Genomic DNA, 14191 nt, shown 5'->3' on the forward strand with positions numbered 1-14191 from the left:
TCTAAGATTGAAACATGATTTATTAACGCATGTAAAACATTCACAGCTTAAAATACAATATAGTGCTTAAATGTCATCAGCTGTACAACATGCATATAGAAACGTCTATACATAGCAACAAAACACAATAAATAAAGTATATTTCCCCAGTCGCGGTGAGCCTAATGGAAGTAGGACTTCTCAGATAAAAAGTTGTGATTGAAGATCGTTTAGGGGTCAGAGTGCAGACTTCAGCAGAGTGACTCTGTTCTGACCTTTTGACCACCACGTCTGTCCTCCCTTCCCGCCTTCTCCCTCGTCTTCTTTCCTTCACTCTCCTTTTCCTCGCTCTCCATTCCCTTCACTCTCTCCTTCTCCAGAGTCTTCCTCATCTCCTTCAGCCTTCTTCTCAGAGCAGCACGGTCACTCTGACTGCACACCCCCAGAGCCTAAAGAAAGAGGGGGGGGGGGGGACTTTACTTTATGTGAAACTATGGGCTGATCCATAATGGAATGAAATCATTAATCTAAGGGACGCGTCACATTACTCTTCACTAGCCCCCTTTCCTAGCTGGTCACTGATCAGGGAAGCCCATTCAGTCCTTTCATTTATCAGAACACTGAAGACAGAAGGTGAGGAGAGGATGATGTCTAACAGTATTAAGACATAGCCCTCGACTCGCTGTACCTACTTTGAGTTTGTTGTTGTCCAGATTGAGGAGTTGCAGCCCATCCACACCATTGGCTGTGAACTCGGCTGTATATTGGTCCATGCTAATGCCAATCAACCACAGACAGACCTGCTGATTGGTCCATTGGTCCAGGGGTCGGCTTTGCCATTGATTGTCGTTACCAACTAGGACAGAGTCACCGTCCAGAGTCTATAGAGAGGGACAGACAGATGGACAGATTGTTTTTAACTGTTTTTTGGTTTGTGTCAAACTAACACCTTAATATTCCATCACATTCTGGGTCGTTCGGGGGGGGGGGGGGGGAGTAAACCACAATCCAGCCATATGAGCCGTGGAGAAAACAATCAGGGAATGGTAGAAAACTAGAGCAGAAATCAGGTCAGAGAGAAGGGCAATAAAGACAGAGAAGTGGAGAGAGGACAGAGTGAGTAATAGAGGGAGACCACGTGAGAGACGCACCTCTGAGGAGGAGAAGGTGAGAGTTTGAGAGCGCCCAGAGAGAGACAAATCTGATAGCATCCCTGACAGGAGAGCAGAGCTGGTACTCCCTGCGTCTGCAACACTCAGTCTCTAGAATGAGCAAAGACATGTGACTCACACACACTGCACTCATGCACACTTGCTTACACACAACCAACCGCACACAGTCAAGAGCGAGTACAGTACAAAATGAAAGGCCCCCAGGTGAAATAAGCATGCAAAATTCATAAGCCACATACATTATTGAGTTGGACAAGTGCTTTGAGCCAAACTGAAATGTGAAGTCCAGGGTAGTCGAAGATAAAAGCCCAGGTGTGCGAATGCGCGCCTCCCCTCTCACCTGGCAGTCTCTACTGCCCCCGGTGGTCATGTAGGGTAGACTGCTGCTGGAGACCGATCTAAGCTTCTCTCTCTCCCTCTTCAGCCTCTCCCGCCCTCGCTCCCCGAACCAGGAGAAGGGCAGGCAGGAGGGCATGGAAGTGACAGAGCCTGAGGGAGATACACCACTGCTGGGATTGTCTACCAGGTCACCACACGAACCCCTGGGGACAGAGAAAGACAACACAACAGTCAAATAGAGGGACGGCAGAAAGACTTCAAAGAAGAACTGTAATGTGTGTGTAAATAGACATTTCTGTACATGGCGTGTGTATAGTATTGACTGGACCCTGTTTTCTCTGCTAGTTCCGTAGTGTGTATACTATTTGTTTTAACCTGTGGTCCAGGGACCTTCTCTCGTTCTTCTCCTTCTCACTCTTCCTGCCTCTGCTGAGAGACTTGCGGAGGCTGCTAGAGGGCAGAAGAACAGAGGTTAGAGGACAAGGTGGAACTATTACCACATTTCCCATACATGCACTACATGACATACAAAAGTATGTGGACACCTGCTCGTCGAACATCTCATTCCAAAATCATGGCCGTTAAATTCTGGAGTTGGTCCCCCCCTGTTTGCTGCTATAACAGCCTCCACTCTTCTGGGAAGGCTTTCCACTAGATGTTGGAACATTACTGCGGGGACTTGCTTCCATTCAGCCACAAGAGCATTAGTGAGGTCAGGCACTGATTTTTGGGCGATTAGGCGAGGTAAGGCACTGACTCTGTCCTCAAACCTCTCTGGCTCACAGTCAGCATTCCAATTCATCCCAAAGGTGGTCGATGGGGTTGAGGTCAGGGCTCTGTGCAGGCTAGTGAAGTTGTTTCACGCCGATCTCAACAAACCATTTCTGTATGGACATCGCTTTGTGCACAGGGGTCCTGTTCTGTGAGCTTGTGTGGCCTACCACTTCGCGGCTGAGCCGTTGTTGCTCCTAGACATTTCCACTTCACAATAACAGCACTTACAGTTGACTGGGGCAACTCTGGCAGGGCAGAAATTTGACAAACTGACTTGTTGGAAAGGTGGCATCCTATGACGGTGCCACGTTGAAAGTCATCGAGGTCTTCAGTAAGGTCATTCTACTGCAAATGTTTATCTATGGAGATTGCATGGCGGTGTGCTCGATTTTCTACACCTGTCAGCAACGGGTGTGGCTGAAATAGCCGAATCCACGAATTTGAAGGGGTGTCCACATACTTTTGTATGTATAGTGTATCTTATCTGCTCAGAAGTGCCTAGGGGAAAGGGGTTAGGGGTTGGTTTGAGAATGAGCTTGCTGTACACTACAACTACACGAGGATCTGGTGAGCAACCTACCTGAAGTCAGGGAATCTTCTCTTTGATTTGTGTGTGGCAGAGGAGTTGTCCTCTTTCGAGGGAGACTGGTCTGGCTGGGGGGTGAGGAGAGAGGATGGGGGATGGGACTGGGGGGTGAGGGCAGACAGAGAGCTGGTGCTGGAGTGGACACGGTCACCTCCTGCCGAGAATGAACATCCCACTTCTCGGGGTGTGCTCGCAGTCAGAGATTGGCTCTTCCCGTCACAGGCCTGAATCTGGTCTTCCTCACCCTACAGGGAGTGATAGAACATTCAGTATGTCAATGGAATGTGTGTGGGGTATGTGTGTGATATATATAATTATCTGACCGGTCTCCTGAAGGACTTTCTGAGTTTGTCTCGTGAGGGAGGGTGTCTCTTGGTTTTCTGGGCGAGCTGTGCTCTGGCCCTGTGAGCGCTCGTGTCCAGCCGACCCGTTTCAGGCACAGCAATGCTCCAGTCTGCGCCTGATACAAACATACAGTCTGAGAGGCTCAATACACAAAGATACACACATGCTCGCACACACAGACACATGCTACCCGAGGGGCAGTGTCTTACTTGAGGTAAATGAGGTGTCCAGCGGTTGGTTGTCAATCTCAGGGACCGCCTCCCCTCGCTCCAGGGGACCAATCTGAACAGAGGAAAAGAAAACACTTCTCACTCAGGTCGTAGCCGTGCACAATAGTTTACATCATCTCCTCCAGTCTCACCTGTCTCTGTAGTCTATCCACGGTATCTCTGTGTCTCCTCTCGGTCTCCTCCATCTCTCGCCGCAGCTCCTCCTCTCTCCTCTCACTCTCCTTCTCTCTGCACGGGGACAGAAGGAGCAGACACAGAGAGAAATATACTTTCTAAACAGGCAGTGAAAGTTCCTAATTGGCTCACAGGGGCATTTTCACGGTGGACTACATTACCCAGAGCTCACCTGTGTTGGAATTCCCTCAGCAGTCTCTTGGCCTTGCTGTATTTGACCTCTAGGCTGTCGAATTGGCTCTGAGTGTCAGCCAATCGCTGGTTCACAATCCTGCACAGAGCCTGGGCCTCCTGCCAGTACCTAGAAGAACAATCACAGTCTCCCTCATCACCATCAGCATTTATATCACCGCCGTCATCATTTTCCATCGCCATCACACTAAAATGAGTGACCGGTAGATCAGTGTAATTGATGATTACTTCTCCAGTTGGTCAGCCTTCTCCTCTCCCTCCTGGACACTCTGCTCCAGCTCATCCTGACGACTCTCCCACAAGGCCCGCTGCTCCTCACAAACCCTCAGCTGGAGGACAAACAGGTGGGTAAAACAGTTCCCTAGCCCCATGCCATGATACCCCATTCATCTAGCCCTCATCCCTAGACAGTAGACACTCCCCTGGGACACATCCCCTACCCACTCTACAAAGCACCCAGAAAATAAACTATCCACTTCAGCCACGTTCCAACACCTTGAAGACGGCGACTTCCTTTCCCCTAAATCACTCAATTGAACAATGCCACCGGTAAAAAGGGCCGACATTAGATCGCTTTCACCAATGCCGTCATGTCAGATCCGATCAGTAATAACACAGGAAGACGAACAAGACGAAAGTCTATTTTCAAGGTTATTAGAACATGGCACCTGAACTAATAACAAGACTGTAGACAGGGACGTCTCATAGAGAGCTAAATGAGTCTGTTCTGAGAGGGAGGAGGAAGTGTGTGTGTGTGTGTTAGCATGCGTTTTGACAGTCTCGTCAGTGTGACCTACCTTCTCCTGGGCTAGGCAGAGTTGGTCTGATCTGGTCCTGAGCTTTAATTGGAGCTGAGACGAGACCAGTACACACTTGAAAACACTTCACACAACACAATGCAACTTAATAACACTTATTAACACCAAAGCCTATCAGAGTCCCTCAGATCTCCAGACACTAGCATCTGTTCTGGGACCAGGAACATAATGCTTTCTGAGGGGGTAACAGAGTGCGCACACACAAAATACTGCACTTCAACACATCTGACTGACACACCTGTTTGTATTTAAGGCAGAGCTGGGTTGAGTCCAGGCTGGTTAGGTCTTCCTCTTCCTCTTCCTCCTCTTCATCCTCTGTAAGGAGATCTTCCTCTCTCTCATCCACTGTGCTCAGCCCCAGAGCGCCATCATCACCTCCATTTAGCAACTGAGATGCATAAAACGCCCACACACAGGTACAACCAATAAGGAATGCTTATGTACAGGACCTTCAGAGAGTGGTCACACCCCTGGACTTTTGACACATTTTGTTGTGTTACAGCCTGAATTTTAAATGGATTCAATTGAGATGTCGTGTCACTGTCCTTCACAAAATACCCCATAATGTCAAAGTGGAATGATGTTTTTTGTCATTTTCTTAAATGTAATTGCAAATGAAACTCTGAAATGTCATGAGTCAATATGTAATCAATCCCTTTGTTATGGTGATGCCTAAATACGGTCAGGAGTATAAATGTACTTAAGTCACATAAGTTGCATGGACTCACTGTGTGCAATAATAGTGTTCAACATCATTTTCCAATGACTACCTCATCTCTGTACCCCACACAATTATCTGTAAGGTCCCTCAGTCGAACAGTCTCTTCAATCACATTCAACCAAAGTCCAGCGAGGTTTTCCAATGCCTCACAAAGAAGGGTACCTATTGGTAGATATATATATATATATATTTTTTTAACCTATATCCCTTTGAGCATGGTGAAGTTATTAATTACACTTTGGCTGGTGTATCAATACATCCAGTCACTATAAAGATACAGGCGGCCATCCTAACTCAGCTGCCAGAAAGGAAGGAAACCACTCAGGGATTTCACCCTTGAGGCCAACAATGACTTTAAAACAGTTACAGAGTAATGGCTGTGATAGGAGAAAATGGAGGATGGATCAACAGCATTGTAAACTACTAAAAAATACTAAGCTAAATGACAGAATGAAAAGAAGGATGCCTGTACAGATTTTTTCTTCCAAAAAAATGCATCCGGTTTTTAATAAGGCACTACAGAAAAAAACATTCAAAAGTACAAAGCGTTATGTTTGGGGCAAATCCAACACGTCACTGAATACCACTCTTCATATTTCCAAGCATGGTGGTGGCTGCATCATGTTATGGGTATGCTTGTCATCGGCAAGGACTAGCAAGTTTTGTTGGACAAAAATAAACAGATTAGAGCCAAGCACAGGAAAAATCATAAAAGAAAACCTGGTTCAGTCTGCTTTCCAACAGACACTGGGAGACAAATCCATCTTTCAGCAGGACAATAACCCAAAAGACAAGGCAAAATATACACTGGAGTTGTTTACCAATGTTCTTGAGTGGCCTAGTTAAAGTTGACTTAAATTGTCTGTCTAGCAAAACAGTTGAACATTTCTGTCTAGCAATGATCAATAACAAACTTGACAGAGCTTGAAAAATGTAAGAATAATGTGCAAATATTGTACAACCCAGGTGTGCAAAGCTCTTAGAGACTTATCCGGAAAGACTCACAGCTGTAATCGCTGCCATAGTTGATTCTAACACGTATCGACATAGGGGGTTGGATACTTATCTAATCAAGATGTACACTACATGACCAAAAGAAAGTGAACACCTGCACATTAAAAATCTAATTCCAAAATCATGGGCATTAATATGGAGTTGGTCCCCCTTTGCTGTTGTAACAGCCTCCACTCTTCTGGGAAGGCTTTCCACAAGAGCATTAGTGAGGTTCGGGCACTGATATTGGGCGATTAAGCCTGGCTCATTGGGGTTGAGCTCAGGGCTCTGTGCAGGCCAGTCAAGTTCTTCCACACCAATTGATAAACCATTTCTGTATGGACCTCACTTTGTGCATGGGGGCATTGTCATGCTGAAACAGGAAAGGGCCTTCCCCAAACTGTTGCCACAAAGTTGGAAGCACAGAATCGTCTAGAATGTCAATGTATGCTGTAGTGTTAAGATGGCCCTTCACTGGAACTTAGGGGCCTAGCCCAAACCCTGAAACTTGACAAACTGACTTGTTGGAAAGGTGGCATCCTATGATGGTGCCACATTGAAAGTCACCAAGCTGTTCAGTAAGGCCATTCTACAATAAATGTTTGTCTATGGAGATTGCTTGGCTGTGTGCTCGATTTTATACACCTGTCAGCAACGGGTGTGGCTGAGATAGCCAAACCCACTAATTTGATGGGGTGTCCACATACTTTTGTTAGTTAGTGTTTTGTGTAGATCATGGACAACAATAAAAAATAAATGAAATCCATTTGAATCCCACTTTGTAACAACAAAATGTGGAAAAAGTAAAGGGGTGTGGATACTTTCTGAAGGCTCTGTATACACAGTCTCACACCTACCACCACTGTAGGTGGTCTCTTGTCCTGCTCCATGTATACACAGTCTCACACCTACCACCACTGTAGGTGGTCTCTTGTCCTGCTCCATGTATACACAGTCTCACACCTACCACCACTGTAGGTGGTCTCTTGTCCTGCTCCATGTATACACAGTCTCACACCTACCACCACTGTAGGTGGTCTCTTGTCCTGCTCCGTGTATACACAGTCTCACACCTACCACCACTGTAGGTGGTCTCTTGTCCTGCTCCGTGTATACACAGTCTCACACCTACCACCACTGTAGGTGGTCTCTTGTCCTGCTCCATGTATACACAGTCTCACACCTACCACCACTGTAGGTGGTCTTGTCCTGCTCCGTGTATACACAGTCTCACACCTACCACCACTGTAGGTGGTCTCTTGTCCTGCTCCATGTATACACAGTCTCACACCTACCACCACTGTAGGTGGTCTCTTGTCCTGCTCCATGTATACACAGTCTCACACCTACCACCACTGTAGGTGGTCTCTTGTCCTGCTCCATGTATACACAGTCTCACACCTACCACCACTGTAGGTGGTCTCTTGTACTGCTCCGTGTATACACAGTCTCACACCTACCACCACTGTAGGTGGTCTCTTGTCCTGCTCCGTGTATACACAGTCTCACACCTACCACCACTGTAGGTGGTCTCTTGTCCTGCTCCGTGTATACACAGTCTCACACCTACCACCACTGTAGGTGGTCTCTTGTCCTGCTCCGTGTATACACAGTCTCACACCTACCACCACTGTAGGTGGTCTCTTCCTGCTCCATGTATACACAGTCTCACACCTACCACCACTGTAGGTGGTCTCTTGTCCTGCTCCGTGTATACACAGTCTCACACCTACCACCACTGTAGGTGGTCTCTTGTCCTGCTCCGTGTATACACAGTCTCACACCTACCACCACTGTAGGTGGTCTCTTGTCCTGCTCCGTGTATACACAGTCTCACACCTACCACCACTGTAGGTGGTCTGCTCCGTGTATACACAGTCTCACACCTACCACCACTGTAGGTGGTCTCTTGTCCTGCTCCGTGTATACACAGTCTCACACCTACCACCACTGTAGGTGGTCTCTTGTCCTGCTCCATGTATACACAGTCTCACACCTACCACCACTGTAGGTGGTCTTGTCCTGCTCCGTGTATACACAGTCTCACACCTACCACCACTGTAGGTGGTCTCTTGTCCTGCTCCGTGTATACACAGTCTCACACCTACCACCACTGTAGGTGGTCTCTTGTCCTGCTCCGTGTATACACAGTCTCACACCTACCACCACTGTAGGTGGTCTCTTGTCCTGCTCCAGTGTAGACACAGTCTCACACCTACCACCACTGTGTGGTCTTGTCCTGGTAAAACACAGTCTCACACCTACCACCACTGCAGGTGGTCTCTTGTCCTGCTCCGTGTATACACAGTCTCACACCTACCACCACTGTAGGTGGTCTCTTGTCCTGCTCCATGTATACACAGTCTCACACCTACCACTACTGTAGGTGGTCTCTTGTCCTGCTCCATGTATACACAGTCTCACACCTACCACCACTGTAGGTGGTCTCTTGTCCTGCTCCATGTATACACAGTCTCACACCTACCTCCACTGTAGGTGGTCTCTTGTCCTGCTCCAGACTCTGAGTGATCAGACGAGCCACCTCACTCTCCTCCCCCTGCTTCTCCCGGCCTATCAAAAACCTGCAGTGAGAAACAATGACAAATCCTCAGCCTGTGTTAAGTGGTAAAACAAATTGGCATAGAAAACATGTGTGTGTGTATATTTGTATATATATACACCTGACAGTGCCAATGGTTTTCTTCAGCATAGTGGCAGCAAACAGCTGTGTGACTCCGACCAGACTGACCCCGTCCACCTCCACTATCTGGTCATTCACCTGGACACTGACACACACAGAGAGAAACACAGATCTAGGATCAGCTTACAGTATTACACTCGCATCTTACGATTAGAAAGGCATCATTAACCTTAGATCAGATTCTCACCGTCCATCCTGTTGTGTAGCTCCGTTGTCTGTGATGGTCTTAACGAAGATGCCCAGCTTCTCCAGACCCTGGTCAGCCCCTACCCCCATCCCTATTATACTGATACCCAGACCCTCATCTCCTACAGACAGGGGAGTTCGACAAAAAAAGAGTAGGTGTAAAAACAAAAGGAGAGAGAGAGAGAGAGAGAGAGAGAGAGAGAGAGAGAGAGAGAGAGAGAGAGAGAGAGAGGACCAACCCTTCTCTATCTGGACTGGGAAGAGGTCCATCTTGTCCACTCTCTTCTCCAGTTCATACTCAGCAGAGGCAGACACAGGGTCAACGTCATCGTTATGCCTGTCATAGTCCGCATTAGAGTAGGTAAGGAACACCTGAGAGTACACACACACACACAATTACATCTTTCATAGTCAAGTTTAGTGTGTGTGTGTGCCAGTCTGGGTCCCCCAGATTGTCTACCCGCTCTCTGCCAGCTGGACTTATTGATACCACACCATAATGTTTATGTTGTCAGATCCTCCAATATGACTGGGGTGTGAGATGGAAACACAAGCTGTAGCAGACGCTTAGTCTTAACACACTAAGCTTTACACACACACACACACACACAATGCTGAGTCATTGCAAATCCATGTACCGCAGTTCAATCTCAGAGGCAGGGAACGTCTTAGACAAAATGGTCCTCAAAACAGTTAAAGAGACTTCATTTGCCAGTAATTAAATCCTAAATACACACTGACCTGGTGAAATGTGTGCCAACAGTGGCGTACTCAGTAAGGCTCTCGGAAGACTTGGCAGTTACAGGGGCTGAGATGTCTGGGAGATTTTAGATCCCGACTGGAATCCCTCACACTGAAAATACTCATGTGGAGTCACATACAGCAGGGTAGTTGGATGTTCTATACTGTATTCGAGTCATGGCTCATGCTATACAACTACTGCTGTACACACCTTTTCTATTCATATAATGTTCATACACACCATTGCTATAGACAGTACCAGTCAAAAGTTTAGACAAACCTACTCATTCAAGGGTTCTTCTTTATTATTTGTTTGACTATTTTCTACATTGTGGAACAATAGTGAAGACATCAAACCTATGAAATAACACATATGGAATCATGTAGTAACCAAAGAAAGTTCAATCAAAATATATTTTTAAATGTATGCACCCTTTGCACTCTCTTGGTAATCTCTTGCTACAAGCTTGGCACACCTGTATTTTCTCACATTCATCTCTGCAGATCCTCTCAACGGGTCGGATGGGGAGCGTCACTGCACAGCTAGTTTCAGGTCATTCCAGAGATGTTCGATAGTGGTTAAGTCCGGGCTCTGACTGGGTCACTCAAGGACATTCAGAGACTTGTCCCAAAGCCACTCCTGCATTGTCTTGGCTGCGTGCTTAGGGTCGTTGTCCTGTTGAGCGCTCTGGAACAGGTTTTCAACAAGGATCACTCTGTACTTTGCTCCGTTCATCTTTCCCTTGATCCTGACTTGTCTCCCAGTCCCTGCCGCTGAAGAACATCCCCACAGCATGATGCTGCCACCACCATGCTTCACCGTGGGGACGGTGCCAGGTTCTCCAGACATGATGCTTGGCATTCAGGCCAAAGAGTTGGTAGAACAGAGAATGGTTGAAATCAGACAAGAGTATTTTGTTTCTCATGGTCTGAGTTCTTTAGGTGCCTTTTGGCAAACGCCAAGCGGGCTGTCATGTGCCTTTTACTGAAGAGTGGCTTCCATCTGGCAACTACTATAAAGGCCTGATTGGTGGAGTGCTGCAGAGATTGTTGTCCTTCTGGAAGGTTCTTCCATCTCCACAGAGGAATTCTGGAGCTCTGTCAGAGACCATCCGGTTCTTGGTCACCTCCCTCACCAAGGCCCTTCTCCATCGATTGCTCAGTTTGGCCAGGTGGCCAGCTCTAGGAAGAGTGGTTGGTGGTTTCTTGGTGGTTGGTGGTTTCAAACATCTTCCATTTATGATGGAGGCCACTGTGTTCTTGGGGACCTTCAACTCTGCAGAAATGTTTTGGTACCCTTCCCCAGATCTGTGCCTCGACACAATCCTGTCTCGGAGCTCTACGGACAGTTCCTTCGACCTCATGGGGGCGAAGGTTCACCTTCGAACATGACTTTGATCTTAAGCACACAACCATGACAATGCAGGATTTGCTTTGAGACAAGTCTCTTAATGTCCTTGAGTGGCCCAGCCAGAGCCCAGACTTACATCTAACATCTCTGGAGGAACCTGAAAATAGCTGTGCAGCAATACTCCCCATACAACCTGACAGAGCTTGGGAGGATCTGCAGAGAGGAATGGGAGAAACCTCCCAAATACAGGTGTGCCAAGCTAGTAGCGTCATACTCAAGAAGACTCGAGGCTGTAATTGCTGCCAAAGGTGCTTCAACAAAGCACTGAGGAAAAAGTTCTGAATACTTATGTAATTTTGTTGTTGTACATTTGCAAAATTCTGTAAGCCTGTTTTTATGGAGGTATTGTGTGTAGATTAATGAGGGAAACAACTATTTAATCCATTTTAGACTAAGGCTGTAACGTAATAACATGTGGAAAAAGTCGAGAGATCTAAATACTTCACTGCATTTCTTTATTTCTTTCTTGTCAGATGACGTGTGTGATGTTTGGTATTGCTACAGTGGGTATTATTACTGCACTGTTGGAGGTAGAAATGCAAGCATTTAGCTGCCCCTGTGATAACATCTGCAAATCTGTGTACACAACCAATAAACGTTGACTTGTTCTTACATCACAGCTGTTCTGAACTGAATACCTGACGGCGCATGAGCTCTTGCCGGTGTCTCCTCCACCTGATGGGTTATAAATATGTCTGTACGGTTCAAATTATTCTCTGTCTATTCATAAACCCTTCAGCGATTCTACCCATGCTTTTCATTTGACCACAACTAAGGGATTGAGCCATACGTACTCTCTGAATCAAAATCTGGTACCCCTTTATCAAACCCAATTGGGTGAGTGAGTTTTTGTGGTGTTCTTCTAACAATGCGATTGGGTGTGGCGTGGGTGGGGGTTTACCTTGATTGGTGCTGTAGAGAATTTGACCTTCCTTGTCTTAGCAGAATCCTCATTATCCTCATGAGGAAGACCGGGAATCTCATCATATTCAGTAGAGAGCTGCTCCTCTGGATCTGGGGTCAGACATCTTGCGGAGTCCCGTTCCCTGTCTTTCGCGAAGGCCTCATTCTCAATCTCAAGGATGATGGCAGATCCATTCTCCTCCTCTCCTCTCTCGGTGCACCCGCTCCCTTCGTCCTCATCCTTCACATCCACTCTCCAACTGCACTTCCTCTCCTCTTCCTCTCTCACTTCCTCCTTTACCCTGAAGTCTATCCCTCCATCCTCTCTTGCCTCCAATCCGGCCTCCTCGTTCCCTTCCTCCTCTCTGCTCTCATCACACATGCTTCCTCTCACCTCAACTTTCTCCTGCTCTCCTGGCTCATCTCTTTCTTCCGTCCCTACCTTCTCGTTCTCCATCTCACTCTTTCCTGTCATCCCCTCTTCTCTAAACTGTCTGCTTTCTTCCGCCATCTGCCCCTCGCTCCATTCGATCTCCTGCTGGTACATGTCTCTCCCTGATTCCTTCTCTCTCACCTCAGAACTGTCATGGAATCCCTCCACACATTCTCTCAACGAGGGTTCAACCATTCTGATTTCCACTGGAGCTTCAACCGTTCTCTGTTCCACCATTTTAGGTTGCACTGTCGGTTCAACCATTCTCTGTTCTACCATTCTAGGCTCCACTCTGGATTCTTCAAACACATCATCTACCAGGTTAAACACATTATCCACCAGGTTATTCACATTGCTCTCCTCCCGCTTGCTTTCCTCTTTCTTTGTGGTCTCCTCTTCTTCCTTTAAGGTGTCCTCATCCTCCTCTCCCTCGTTCCCTTCGCTCTCAGACGACTCGTTCTTCACCTCCACTAGCTCCGCCCTCACAGTCCTAGCCCCTGACTCCTCTGTGGGGGTCAAAGTGTCACCAGGGGTCATGTAAAGCTCACTAGGGTCATTCCCCTCAGACAAAGTCCTGTTGTCAGCATTAGGATTACTAGGGCCATAGAAGTCAGTCTGGTCAGAACAGGGGGAGACTGGGGTGAGAGGACTAGGAGAGTCATAAGAATGGGATGGAGGCTGAGAGTGGGGGGTGCTGGGTGCTGGGCTAGGTGGGTTGAATACATGGGAGCACACAGAGTCCTCACACACACTCCCATCTAACACATTTCCACGACACACACTGCTGCTGTCTGAGGGGTCAGCCGTAGGACTTGGGCCATCAGGGGAAAAAGTCTCACTGGAGTGACCATTAACTGGGTGAATGTGTGTAGACAAGCTGGTGTCCAGTGATGAAGTGTGTGTGTGGAGTTCTACGTCGCATAGAAAAATGTGTGTGTGTACGTTGATGGGTTTTCTGTCCTCCCTCTCTTTCCTCCTCTCCCCCTCTCCTTCGCTTTCTGACGTGGATGTCAGCTCATCTCGTTCTGACCTGCTCCTTGCTCTCCCCATGCCCCCATCCTCCCCCCCTCCCATCCACAGACCCCCTGCTATCTCTGTCAGGGCTGACCTTTAAACTTTGACTCCCGCTGACCGTCTCAAACAGCTTCCGGGTCACAGAGAACTTTTGAGCTAGAGCCGCTCTGTCTATCTCCTCGGCCTTGGACGGTTTATCTAGCATAGATGATTCTACACTGGACATGCTGGTCACACTGCTCCGGACAGAGCTGTAGCTGAGAGGGCATTTGGGTAGGGCCTGAGACAAGGGGTGGATGAGGTGCTGTTGGCTGTCCATCTGGAGGAAGATGTTGTCTCTGATCTTGGTCCCTCTAGGACTGAGGGTCCTACCCCTAGAACACTCACCAGGGCCACTGGCACTGCTGGTCCTGGTGTGAGGGACTGCCATGGGGCCAGGTGAAGGGATAGAGAGGCCCAGGGAAGTAGGTCTCGGCCTG

At 47.7% G+C, this 14191-nt stretch overlaps 1 protein-coding gene across 4 annotated transcripts; it reads right to left on the reverse strand.

Annotated features, from left to right (window-relative positions):
- LOC124041548 (neurabin-1-like) lies at nucleotides 1–13754 on the reverse strand. 4 transcript variants are annotated; one of them, XM_046359265.1, is made up of 19 exons: nucleotides 12264–12309; nucleotides 9952–10063; nucleotides 9450–9582; nucleotides 9212–9332; nucleotides 9005–9109; nucleotides 8809–8905; nucleotides 4848–4997; nucleotides 4589–4642; nucleotides 4020–4120; nucleotides 3772–3900; nucleotides 3557–3653; nucleotides 3405–3477; nucleotides 3174–3310; nucleotides 2845–3095; nucleotides 1866–1940; nucleotides 1492–1693; nucleotides 1131–1241; nucleotides 672–860; nucleotides 1–428 (listed from the first exon to the last, which is right to left on the reverse strand). In XM_046359265.1, exons 3-19 carry the CDS (start codon nucleotides 9478–9480, stop codon nucleotides 231–233), a joined length of 2121 nt encoding a protein of 706 aa, XP_046215221.1. In that variant the 5' UTR covers nucleotides 9481–9582; nucleotides 9952–10063; nucleotides 12264–12309; the 3' UTR covers nucleotides 1–230. The 4 variants fall into 4 exon arrangements, with proteins under 4 accessions (XP_046215221.1, XP_046215219.1, XP_046215218.1 ...); XM_046359263.1 differs by lacking the exon at nucleotides 9952–10063 and having other exon boundaries at nucleotides 1866–1937; nucleotides 12264–13753; XM_046359262.1 differs by lacking the exon at nucleotides 9952–10063 and having other exon boundaries at nucleotides 12264–13753.
- Nucleotides 13755–14191: the final 437 nt, after the last annotated feature.

Source organism: Oncorhynchus gorbuscha, linkage group LG08 (assembly GCF_021184085.1).
Source record: "Oncorhynchus gorbuscha isolate QuinsamMale2020 ecotype Even-year linkage group LG08, OgorEven_v1.0, whole genome shotgun sequence".
NCBI lineage: Eukaryota > Metazoa > Chordata > Actinopteri > Salmoniformes > Salmonidae > Oncorhynchus > Oncorhynchus gorbuscha.